The sequence below is a fragment of the Babylonia areolata genome, chromosome 14 (assembly GCF_041734735.1).
Source record: "Babylonia areolata isolate BAREFJ2019XMU chromosome 14, ASM4173473v1, whole genome shotgun sequence".
Lineage (NCBI taxonomy): Eukaryota > Metazoa > Mollusca > Gastropoda > Neogastropoda > Buccinidae > Babylonia > Babylonia areolata.
The window spans coordinates 21049200-21062588 of record NC_134889.1 but is presented as its reverse complement, the minus strand read 5'-3'; the positions used below and the strand labels follow the sequence as shown (position 1 = coordinate 21062588).

The 13389-nt window shown below is 41.8% G+C and overlaps 1 protein-coding gene and 1 non-coding gene across 3 annotated transcripts in view; both read left to right on the top strand.

Moving 5' to 3' along the window:
* Positions 1-100, top strand: part of LOC143290035 (5S ribosomal RNA) — a 119-nt gene extending 19 nt beyond the window's left edge. Inside the window, exon 1 of the ribosomal RNA XR_013056320.1 lies at positions 1-100. This exon is cut by the window's left edge and continues 19 nt beyond it. This is a non-coding gene — a ribosomal RNA (5S ribosomal RNA).
* Positions 1-13389, top strand: part of LOC143289912 (uncharacterized) — a 39358-nt gene that overhangs the window by 10776 nt on the left and 15193 nt on the right. For both annotated transcript variants that reach the window (XR_013056292.1, XM_076599151.1), the window contains exons 4-7: positions 4236-4353; positions 7757-7934; positions 9148-9352; positions 11869-12098. Coding sequence is in view for 1 of the 2 variants with exons in the window: in XM_076599151.1 (XP_076455266.1) it covers positions 4236-4353; positions 7757-7934; positions 9148-9352; positions 11869-12098 (731 nt within the window). In the remaining variant the exon portion in view is untranslated. The remainder of the gene's footprint in view (positions 1-4235; positions 4354-7756; positions 7935-9147; positions 9353-11868; positions 12099-13389) is intronic.

The window sequence follows — 13389 nt, the reverse complement described above, 5'->3', positions numbered from 1 at the left end:
TGAAAACACCGGTTCTCGTCCGATCACCGAAGTTAAGCAACGTCGGGCCCGGTTAGTACTTGGATGGGTGACCGCCTGGGAACACCGGGTGCTGTTGGCATTCCTTTTTGTTACGCTGCTGGTCAGGCATCTGCTTGGCATATGTGGTGTAGCGTATACGGATTTGTCTGAACACAGTGACGCCTCCTTGAGCTGCTGAAACTGAAACTGAAACTGTGCCGAGCCCTCGACACAGCGGATATCAATCCACTGTCCTGACAGCCATAAAAGGCTGTGGGACGTTTAACCTTTTTTTTTTTTTCTTTTTTTTTTTCAAATTTAAGGGGTGGGAGTGGGAACGGGACAGGAGAGAAGAGCAGGAAAGGTGGGGGTGGGAAGGGGGCCGGGTGGGGGCCAGGGGGGTGGAGGGGGGGGAAGAAGCAAGAGTGGAGAGAGGCGGAGGGGGAGGGGGGGGTTTCTCTTGCGCTTTCTCACTGCCTTTGGCCTTCACCTTACTGTCTGTTGTTGTTGTTTTCTGTCCCGTCATCTGCAGCGTTCCAGTGGCACTCATTCTGACTCCTCCATTCCCGAGTGATTAAAGCGTTGGACTTTCAATCTGAGGGTCCCCGGGTTCGAATCTCAGTGGCGGCACCTGGTGGTTAAAAGGTGGAGATTTTTCCGATCTCCCAGGTCAATATATGTGCAGACCTGCTTGTGCCTGAACCCCCTTTGTGTGTATAAGCAAGCAGAAGATCAAATACACATGTGAAAGAACCTGTAATCCTGTCAGCATTCAGTGGGTTATGGAAACAAGAACATATCCAGCATGCACACACCTGAAAACGGAGTATAGTTGTCTACATGGCAGGGTAAAAACGGTCATGCACGTAAAAGCCCACTCGTGTACATACAAGTGAACGTGGGAGTTGCAGCCCATGAAGAAAGAAGAGAAGAAGAAGACTCCTTCAATTTAAAGGTGTACATTTAAAGACGTTCCGTAAAGCTAATGCCTCCAGAGAGAGAGAGAAAGAGAGAGAGAGAATGAGATCGTGTCTACCTCGCCTCTTTCAGACATTGTGCATGAAACTACCCTGTATGTGATTTTATATGTTGCATGGCCTTGACAATGTTTGAGCATGACAATAGTAAGAAGACAGATTACAGGGGGAAGAAAGAGAGAGAGAGAGAGAGAGAGAGAATAAAGAGAGAAGAAAAAAAAAAAGAAAGAAAAAGAAAAGACAACAGAAAGGAGAAAAATGATGACAGAAGGAACAAAAAAACAAAAAACAAACAAAAAAAAACAACAACAGAAAATAAAGAAGAAAGAGAGAACAAAAAAAACAAAAAAAAGTGGGAAAGAGCCTTCCAAGGATGCTGCGACTATCCTGCTCATTTGCAGAAATTTTACGCATCCACTGATTTCTCCAAAAAAAAAGAAAAGAAAAAAAAAGAAGACTCCTCCGTTCACAACCATGCCCAGGCTAATCTGCCGCGGCCCCAGTGCCAGCAGTTCACACAAACGCTCACACATCCCAAACACTCCCGTGCATCTCAGCGTGAAGAGAACAAATATCCAGTTAGGTTCTGATGGGTTGCAGACTGAATGAAGTACAAGATCAGCACTCTATGTTATAGATGCATTCACAAAACTGCCCCTTCCTATCTCTGTGGCTGCCTTCACCTCTACACTCCATCTCGCTCACTACGATCAGCCTCGGATCCACTCTGTTTATGCATACCCAGATTCAAACACTCGACTATTGGCCGCCGTTCTTTCTCTGTTTCTGGACCTTGCGATTGGAATGAACTTCCTTTTTCGCTTCGTCAAGTCTCCACACTCAGCTCTTTCAAGTCTGGCCTTAAAACCCGCCTCTTCCCAAAATAGCCTCCCTTGCCTGCCCTTCCTTGTCTTTAGTTTCTACAGTATTAGAGTTATGCATGCGTGTGAATGACTGGTGCGAAAGCGCTTTGATTTGTCTCTGCACAAGATCCAGCGCTATATAAATACCATTATTATTATTATTATTATTATTTATCCTCATTCCTATCGTTGTCCATGTGTATTTACCAACTTGGATATTTGAGGTCAAGGATGATGACGATTCTGCTATGGCAGTCCTTTTAGGTTGGGAATGTGACAGGGCTGTAGTCTATGCTTCTTTTCAAACTGTATCCAGGCCTGAGCAATACGGACACCTGCAGTAATGGACAGGAAATTTGAGCAACACCTCCAAAGATACCTCACTTTCTCTTCATGAACATGATGAAGGTGGAGGTCGCTGTTGGTTCGTCGCTTGCACTGTCGTCTGCTAGGTCGATCGCCTTCAATTTGAAGGCTGCATCATAGGCATAATGTCGCGTTTTCAGCATGATGAGGGTGTACGCTTGAGCAGAGCAGAACTGAATGCTGATCTGAAGGCTTTAATGTGTGTGGATTTGATTTATAAAACGTGAACAGTTAGCACACTATCCTGAAGCTCATCCAAAAATTCATGGACAGAAATCATGATTTTGGTGAGTTGAAGGGCAGCTAAAAATAGACGAGAACGTGACACTCCCGGGATCATTAAAATCCTCAAATAAGCCGCATCATTGAAAAGCCACAGAAGTTGAAGCTGGAGTAAAAAGTCGCGGCTTATAGACCAAACTTTACAGTAAATCCATGAAGTGGATTACCTTAGACTAAGTGATCCTTGTCTTCCCTTTTTTTTCTTTTTTTTTTTTTTTTTAGCCCATAGCACGCTCAGCAGTGGATAGGTCTAGATGCCGGCCTCTGGCCCAAAAAAAAAAAAAATCTCACTGATGTTGAGGCTGTAACCAATGGGCACAATAGCCGAGTGGCTAAAGCGTTGGACTGTCAATCTGAGGGTCCCATGTTCGAATCATGGTGACAGCGCCTGGTGGATAAAGGGTGGAGATTTTTATGATCTCCCAGGTCAATATATGTGCAGACCTGCTAGTGCCTGAACCCCCTTCATGTGTATATGCAAGCAGAAGATCAAATACGCACGTTAAAGATCCTGTAATCCATGTCAGTGTTCGGTGGGTTATGGAAACAAGAACATACCCAGCATGCACACCCCCGAAAACGGAGTATGGCTGCCTACATGGCGGGGTAAAAACGGTCATACACGTAAAAGCCCACTCGTGTGCATACGAGTGAACGCAGAAGAAGAAGAGGCTGGAACCCACTTCCTTTCAGTCGTCAGCCCTGGGTTGTTGTTTATTTATTTATAGTCTGTTCATCTAAGATGATGATATTAGACTGAAAATAAATGACATTATTATTATCATTTGGATTATTTATTATTATTATCATTTCTATCATAATGATGATTGTTATTATTAGAAATCGACATTTCTATATATTCAAATGAAAAGGGGGAGGGGACTAAGAAAGGAAGAGAGAGAGAGACACACACACACAGAGAGAACAGAATCTGGAAAAGATAGAGTACAAAATCTAAAATGGAAAGGGTGAGTGTCAGTGATTGGAGAAAGAAAAAACATAATATTGGAAGGGTGTGTGTGAGAGGCGGGACAGGGGAAGCGGGATTAGGACCAAAAAAATATCAATATTCAAAGATTGTATGCACTACTTATGTAGATTATTATTTGAAAAGAGGTTCATATGGGGACCTACAATAAACAACCAACTGGACTATTTAACACATAACTAGCTAACTTTGATAAAGAACAGTTTGAAATATATAACTTTTTCCAAAAAATGTTAACATTTGAAACTGGTAACACGTGTTCCGTAATTTCTGGAGGCAAAAAAGGTTTCAGTCCTGGGTGCCAGCGACTTCACGATGGTAACTGGTTAATTTTTCATTATTAGTATCTTATTTTTATTTTCTTTCTTTCTGGTTTTCTGTCATGTTCTCTCTCTCTCTCTCTTTCTTTCTTTCTAAGCTTCCTTCTTTCCTTCTTTTTTTTTCTTTCTTGACTCATAATGTTCATGCCGTTGCCCTTGTTTGTATTGTTAAGCGCTCTTTGTGATTTCATTCAGTTTTAATTAACGTTGTTGATGCTTTGGTCATTGTGACTACAAGAAGTGTTTGCTTTCCTTTCAGTTTCCTGACATATAGATCTGCAAATGATATTTTTAAAGATAAACTGATACATCTAGTTCTTTGAAATATTTCAAAATGAAATTATTGATTGCTTCTGATCACACACAAGATCATATTGTTGCATGCAACAATGGGGAAAGGTTTTCTGTTTTTGATGCAAACATTTTTCTGCCTTTTCAGGAGCTGGGAAATCATCTGTGGTAAACAGCATAGCTGCTCGACTGGGAGATGGCTGGTATCCGTATGCTCCCCAAGCCAGATTTTCAAAGGGCAGGCCCAAGACAATCCATATTAAAAGGTAGACATTTGAAATTTTCATTCCGTAACAATAAGAATGATAAGAATAATTATGATAATGATTTAATTCATGTAGCTATTCTGAATCCAGGACCATCATTAACTCTCCACACGAACGGCGAAAGAGACGGCGTTAACAGCGTTTCACCCCAATTACCACCATCAAAATATTACAAGCGGAAGGCTCTTACACTGAAGAGGTGAATGTTGACAAAGAATACCACAATTCTGACGATGGAAGCTAAAGGTTGAGTCATTCAGACACCCACTGGACATCCGAGGGGTCTGTGTAGAGGAGAAGAGAGGACTGGCCGTACTGAGTGATTTAAGACCAAGCTGCAGAACAAGTGGAAGCAGCAGCAACCACACCACAACAGAGCAGACCGGTACTACCTGCTGACTCGTCGAGAGCAGGTAGCCATTTTCAGGCTCAGGACACCACCGAAACGCGAAACTCCGTATCGGCGACACCAGAACATCTGCTGCAGTCCTGCCTGCTCCACCAAGCGCTCCGAGAGAAAACCTGGCCCGACCCAATCCCAGTGGCCCGGAAGCTCTATGGAGGACTGGAGGACCTGTAACGTAATGCCGCCTTCGTCGAGGAGACGGGAGAATCCATCTGATAAATGAGGAATGAGACATCAACAATTCATGTAGCACCTTTCCATGTAAAACATGCCCAGTGGTGCTGAACAGTGTAAAGATCAATGTTTTAAATATGCATTTAAACATTAGAATGACAACTTCATTACGTTACCCTACACAAACATCAGTTTCAATTTCAGTAGCTCAAGGAGGTGTCACTGCGTTCGGACAAATCCATATACGCTACACCACATCTGCCAAGCAGATGCCTGACCAGCAGTGTAACCCAATGCGCTTAGTCAGGCCTTGAGGGAAAAAAAAAAGGTGAATAAATAATAGATAAGCTTACATAAATAAATAAATAAATAAATAAGTAATAATTATAATATAAAAAAGGTAGTAGTAGTAGTAATAATAATAATAATAATAATAATAATAATAAATAAATAAATAAGACAACAATGATAATAAATAAGCATCAAACACTGACAATAATGTAAGTGTATGCACACACAAAAACATGTCACAACATAATGCTCAAAACGGGATACTCGGGGACTCCTTCAGTAATGAACAGTATCCCCTTTCTGGGAATACTGTGCTGGAAAATTCATTGTGTAAGCATGCATCAAATATTAAAGAACAGGAAAAAATGCCCATCAGTACAGAATTATATATGATATATACTTTTTAATTACACATACTTAACCATGACCCAACTAGTGCAGACTCCGGCAGGGTATGAGTTTTGTATTTAAAGTTTTTTAAATGAATATCAAGATAATTTTTAAATGTATTCATAACTCGATCCTGCCTCTCGGCAGTGCTCGGGCCAATCTTGTCTATCCCTTTATCCGTCAACACACAACTGATATCCTTTTTTTTTGCGTTGATTTTGTGTGTTTAATAACAGAGTTGAAATGTATAAGGACAAACCTGGAGCTTCCTTTTTTGGGGGGAAGTGTCTGGGTTTGTTCCACTGTATCTGTTATTCACCTGTGTGCTAGCTCAATCAGTAGCATAAGTAGCAGTGACTTGGAGTTGTGTACCTTGTGTGTGAAGAGAGTTACCACTCTTTTGTTATTTAATTACAGTGTCATCTTGTGTTTTGTATATATTGATTTCAGTGGAGGAATGTTGAGAAGAAGAATGAAACAAAAAACAAACAAAAATTTTCTAAGACAAAAAGAGAAATGGGGGGACAAAAAAATAGAATGGATGACCCATTGAAAAAAAAAAAAAAAAGGAGAAAAAATGGGAGGTTGGAGGACCCACCAAAAACACCCCCCGCCCACCCCCCCACCCCCACTTTTTTTTTTACTGACTGCTCTTCTTCTTCTTCTTCTGCGTTCACTCATATGTACACGAGTGGGCTTTTACGTGTATGACCATTTTTACCCTGCCATGTAGGCAGCCATACTCCATTTTCAGGGGTGTGCATGCTGGGTATGTTCTTGTTTCCATAACCCACCGAATGCTGACATGGATTACAGGATCTTTAACTTGCGTATTTGATCTTCTGCTTGCATATACACACGAAGGGGGTTCAGGCACTAGCAGGTCTGCACATATGTTGACCTGGGAGATCGTAAAAATCTCTACCCTTACCCACCAGGCGCCGTCACCGTGATTCGAACCCGGGACCCTCAGATTGACAGTCCAACGCTTTAACCACTCGGCTATTGCGCCCGTCACCGACCACTCTTTGTTTCAGGCTCTTTTCTTTCCTTTCTGTCATCAGTCCCACTTTTTTTCTTCTTCTTGTTTTGCTGCCCCATCATCTACACCGTTTCAGTGGCATATACTCCCATGTCGCTCATTCTGAGTCCCACATTTGTATTTTGTATTTGTATTTGTATTTCTTTTTATCACAACAGACTTCTCTGTGTGAAATTCTGGTTGCTCTTCCCAGGGAGAGCGCGTCGCTATACTACATTGCCACCCTTTTTTTCTTTCTTTTTTTTTTTTTCTTTTTTTCCTGCATGCAGTTTAATTTGTTTTTCCTATCGAAGTGGATTTTTCTACAGAATTTTGCCAGGAACAACCCTTTTGTTGCCATGGGTTCTTTTACATGTGCAAAGTGCATGCTGCACACAGGACCTCGGTTTATCGTCTCATCCGAATGACTAGCGTCCAGACTACCACTCAAGGTCTAGTGGACAGGGAGAAAATATTGGCGGCTGAGCCGTGATTCGAACCAGCGCGCTCAGATTCTCTCGCTTCCTAGGCGGACGCGTTACCTCTAGGCCATCACTCCACACCCAGGTTCGTCTGTCTCAGTTGGAGTCCCAACGCCGGCAGTCCACAGGGAACAGTCGATGTTAGGTCGCTAGGAGGCCACACACCAGGGGGGAGTCTGTACCATTCTTATAAATTTCCTGCCTTGCTGGTCTTCTTCTGCGTTCACTTGTATGCACACGAGTGGGCTTTTACGTGTATGACCGTTTTTACCACGCCATGTAGGCAGCCATACTCCGTTTTCGGGGGTGTGCATGCTGGGTATGTTCTTGTTTCCATAACCCACCGAACGCTGACATGGATTACAGGATCTTTAACGTGCGTATTTGATCTTCTGCTTGCATATACACACGAAGGGGGTTCAGGCACTAGCAGATCTGCACATACGTTGACCTGGGAGATCGTAAAAATCTCCACCCTTTACCCACCAGGCGCCTACAGATTGACAGTCCAACGCTTTAACCACTCGGCTATTCCTGCCTTGCTGGTCAACTCCGGCAGTGCAGCCCCCTGACATGGCAAGAAACGAAAGGAAGAGAAACCTGAGAGACCATCAGTTCCCTTTCTTTTTGTGTGTCCAGATTCCAGAAGTGTTGCATGGACATGGAGACGGACCGAGTCAACAGGACGGTGCTGCGTAACAGAGAGAAGTACAGTGGGCACCTGCTGCCGACACTGATTGACGTAGCGGGGCTCGACGACGAAGCTGGAGACGCCATGAAGAAGTTCCTCACTCTGCTGATGTACGGGCATGTCAAGGTGAGTTCGTCTTTTTTTTTTTTGCTTAACTCTTTCACCACCATAGGCGACTTCATTTGACTGGACAGTGCACTGCCATCAGCAAATTACTGGCAACAGGTAAATGGTGGATATGTTTTCGCAGTGATTACTTTACCAATATGAGGGGCAAAGGGAGACAAGTTCTTTGGGTTCATGGATCAGTGAAGAACTCAGTCTGTCCCAGGGTACGAGAAGTTTCCTGTTGAGTGATAAAACATTGCAAGACTTAACCCAACTCTTTTGATACTTATACAGTTTTTCACCATCTGTGCACATATATGATTATCGTGATTCACTCAGTCTGTCCTTGATGTTTCTGCTCAGAATATAAGCATCTCTCACTCTCTCTATCTCTCTCTCTCACTATATATATTTATATGTGTGTATATATATATATATATATATGGATACAGTTATACGGATGCATGCTATAGCCTTTGTAATTTTGAATCACAGCATGCCTTTCTGACCTCAGTATTTATGCTGATGCATACTAGAGCCTGTGTAAATCTGAAATTACAGCGTGTCCTTCTGACCTCAATATTACTGCTGATACGCCTATGTAAATCTGAAATTACCGCATGTCCTGACAACCTCAATATTTCTGCTGATACATACTATAGCCTATGTAAATCTGAAATTACCGCATGTCCTGACAGCCTCAATATTTCTGCTGATACATACTATAGCCTATGTAAATCTGAAATTACCGTATGTCCTGACAGCCTCAATATTTATGCTGATACATACTATAGCCTATGTAAATCTAAAATTACCGCATGTCCTGACAACCTCAAAATTTCTGCTGATACATACTATAGCCTATGTAAATCCAAAATTACTGCATGTCCTGACAACCTCAATATTTCTGCTGATACATACTATAGCCTGTGTAAATCTAAAATTACCGCATGTCCTGACAACCTCAATATTTATGCTGATACATACTATAGCCTATGTAAATCCCAAATGACTGCATGTCCTTACAACCTCAATATTTATGCTCATAAGTAGAACAGGTTTTGTGACCACCAAATAGCTTGATGTCCTGTATTCGATTTTTGGAGTGTTTTTTTGTTTTGTTTTGTTTTTTATGCTCACGCTTATACCATAGGCTATGTCTCAAATTACTGAACAAGCAAGCTCCAGAGCACATGACCGCTGCCTTCTTATGATGGTTCCTGTGTTGCAGAACTCTAGCAAAGCCATCAACGTGTACGAGAACTGCAAAATCATGACAACTGCAGAACTTCACGAGGCACACCCAGAGCGCTATGAGGACATGAAACTTGACGTCCTGGTGTTCGTGGCCTCTGTCTCAGAAGAACTGCCGATAAATCTCATGGAGTGCGTGGCTGACATTGCCAGTGCTTCACACAACCAGGACGCTGCGCATGGTAGGGAAGTTGTCGGTGCTGTGATGGTGCAAAGCTTTTTTTGTGTGTGTTGTTGTTCTTGTTGTAGATGTTTTATGGTTGCCTTTCTCTCCTCGATTATTAGATCAACAGCGGTGAGTGCAACAACGTTTTTGTAGTAATTTTGTGAAGGAGATGTGTGTTTGTGTGTGTGTGTGTGTGTGTGTGTGTGTGTGTGAGGATGCTGATGATGGGGGATGGGGGGAGAGAGGGCATGCTTGAGCCGCCATTCTTTACATGCGGAATGGCAGATGATTGAATATCATGTTAATACCCCTTGTGCATTCTACTGTTGAAGAATCTTGAGGTCTTGAAGTAAGATCTTTCCTACCCCCCTCTGTGTATATTGTCTGGTGTTCCTGGTATGACTCTTTTCAAAACCATACCTTTCAGAAATGCACTACAGTACAATAAGACATATGCCAAAAATGCAAGATTGTCACAAGACTGATATGCCAAAAACGCAAGATTGTCACAAGATTATTTTGTTTTCCATATTCCAGTTGCCTGCTAAATCCTCTCAGCACAACAGCACATTGTTGTCCAAGTTGCATTGCTACAAGCATACCCAGATTCAAACACTCCACTGTTGGACGCCGTTCTTTCTCTCTCTCTCTGGACCTTGCATTTGGAATGAACTTCCTCTTTCGCTTCGTCAGGTCTCTGCACTCAGCTCTTTAAAGTCTGGCCTTAAAACCCACCTCTTCACAAGATAACCTCCCTCCCCTACCTCTTCCTTGTCTTCACTTTTAGAGTTATGCATGCGTGTGAATGACTGGTGTGAAAGCGCTTAGATTTGTCTCTGCACAAGATTCAGCGCTATATAAATACCATTATTATTACTATTATTATTATTATGAACCAGTGAAGTAATGAAGTAAGAGGTTGGATGAACAGCTGATGGCACAGTTTTTGTATTTGTATTTGTACTTCTTTTTATCACAACAGATTTCTCTGTGTGAAATTCAGGCTGCTCTCCCCAGGGAGAGCGCGTCGCTACACTACAGCGCCACCCTTTTTTTTTTTTGTATTTTTTCCTGCATGCAGTTTTATTTGATTTTCCTATCGATGTGGATTTTTCTACAGAATTTTGCCAGGAACAACCCTTTTGTTGCCGTGGGTTCTTTTACGTGCGCTAAGTGCATGCTGCACACAGGACCTCAGTTTATCGTCTCATCCGAATGACTAGCGTCCAGACCACCACCCAAGGTCTAGTGGAGGGGGAGAAAATATCGGCGGCTGAACTGTGATTCAGACCAGCACGCTCAGATTCTCTCGCTTCTTAGGCGGACGCGTTACCTCTAGGCCATCACTCCATGCATGTATATTGAACACTTGGGCAGCTTTCATTCCTTGCAGCCATCTTTCTTGGCAGGAGCATTGAATACTCACAGGTTATTGTTTAGTATCCCTGTTTCTTTCAGTATAACACTTGTCCATCTTCATAATTATGTGAACGATTTGTAACTGAAATTGTTTGATTTTCAGTAATGCATGTTTTGTTTTGTTTTTCTAATCATTTACAACATTTTTCTTCATTCAGTTTAGCTTCGTTAAAATCTAATCATGGAATATCTCTTATAAGCTGAGTTATTTTGAAATTCTTCAAACAATATATATTTTTTTTTTTACAGATATTCATAAAAGCCTTGAGCTTCTTGTGTCATTTATTTTTTTTAATCTTTAGAATATTGCCATGTATATCATTTTGCCTAGCCATGTATTTGTTGATGATTTATTTTTTCGAAATTACAACAACAAAAAATTTGATCATTTTTTTTTCTTGTACAGCATTCTATATATTTTGTACTTGATCTGAAAAGCAAACTCTCTGTTTGTTTGTGTTTTTTTTTTACTCCTGAATAAATCATAGTGGTTCCTTCATTGTCTCTATATTTTTAACATCATCTTTACTTTTTATTTCTTATTTTGTTGATATTGTTCTTGTTGAATCTCTCTTCGTATCATTTCATTCTAAATCAATATCCATTGCCTACCATCTCTTTAGTTTTTGGATCTTTTACATTTTTCATGATCATAATAATTTCTTGCTAGGTTGAGTACCAGATAAAAGTCTCGGCCAGTTATATTGATATTGATGTATGCAAACACATGTATGCCTGTGCGCACTTGCACAGATTCTTACATGCTCGCATTTGGCCGATGTTATATATTTTAGTAAAAAGACATTGAGCAAATAAATATATTTGCTTGCATGTTTGCAAACACACACACACACACACACACACACACACACACACACATATGTACATACACACACACACACACACACACACACACATGTACATACACACACACACACACACACACACACACACACACACACACACACACACACACACACACACACACTCACACACACACACACACACACACACACACACACACACACACTCACATGCATATTAACATGCACACACACACACACACACACACACACACACACACATTCAGCTGTAGTCTCCGTTGTGTTTCAGCCATACCCGTCTTCGGCATACTGACCAAGAAAGATGAGGTGGATCCAGACAGCGAAGAAGTGATGGAGAAACTAGAGACTTTCAAGCAGACCCTCGGCATAGATGACAACAACTTTCTTTTCTGCAGCTGCTACTGCGATAAGCTTTTCCCCAAAGACGCTCCCCGCACCAAGAAAATGTTTCTTGAAGAGCATGGGATCGTCATTCCTTTGCTGAAGCTCCTGAATCGGGTATGTCAAGTCAGCAACTTAATTTAACTCATTCACCCCTGCTGTACCTGATTATTGCTCTGGCATCAAAATTCATCTCATTAACTCTCTCCATACGAACGGCGAAAGAGACGACGTTAACAGCGTTTCATCCCAATTACCACCATCAAAATATTGCAAGCGGAAGGCTCTTACACTGAAGAGGTGAATGTTGACAAAGAATACCACAATTCTGACAACGGAAGCTAAAGGTTGGGTCATTGAGACACCCACTGGACATCCGAGGGGTCTGTGTAGAGGAGAAGAGAGGACTGGCCGTACTGAGTGAGTTAAAACAGTTTTCTTGTTCCTACGTATGCATAGTGGAGCGATGGTCTAGAGGTAACATGTCTGCCTAGGAAGCGAGAGAATCTGAGCGTACTGGTTCGAATCACAGCTCAGCTGCCGATATTTTCTCCCTCTCCACTAGACCTTGAGTGGTGGTCTGGACGCTAGTCATTCGGATGAGACGATAAACCAAGGTCCCGTGTGCAGCATGCACTTAGTGCATGTAAAAGAGCCCATGGCAACAAAAGGGTTGTTCCTGGCAAAATTCTGTAGAAAAATCCACTTCGATAGGAAAAACAAATAAAACTGCACGTAGGAAAAAATATTTTAAAAATGGGTGGCGCTGTAGTGTAGCGATACGCTCTCCCTGGGGAGAGCAGCCCGAATTTCACACAGAGAAATCTGTTGTGATAAAAAGAAATACACATACACATACACACATACATAAACTGTAAGGAAAGAGAATCAACTAACTTCTACAATGTTTCTGGATGTGCCTACACATAAATTAGAAGAAAAACAGTATATTTTCTGCGCGTTTTTTTTTTCCACACCAATATGGAATAGAAGCCTGCCAAGGCTGTAAACTCCGGTTTAAATTAGTTTTTACTAACATGAGTTTTAAAAAAGAAAAGTGAGTGTGTTATTACATGCTGTTTTGGTTGTCTGTGTATGTGTACATTGTATTTTTCTTTTTTGCCACCACAGATTTCTCTGCGTGAAATTCGGGCTGCTCTCCCCAGGGAGAGCGCATCGCTACACTGAGAGCATCACCCATTTTTTTTTGTATTTTTTCCTGCATGCAGTTTAATTTGTTTTTCCTATCGAAGTGGATTTTTCTGCAGAATTTTGCCAGGAACAACCATTTTGTTGCCATGGGTTATTTTACGTGCGATAAGTGCATGCTGCACACGGGACCTTGGTTTATTGTCTCATCCGAATGATTAGCGTCCAAACCACCACTCAAGGTCTTGTGGAGGGGGAT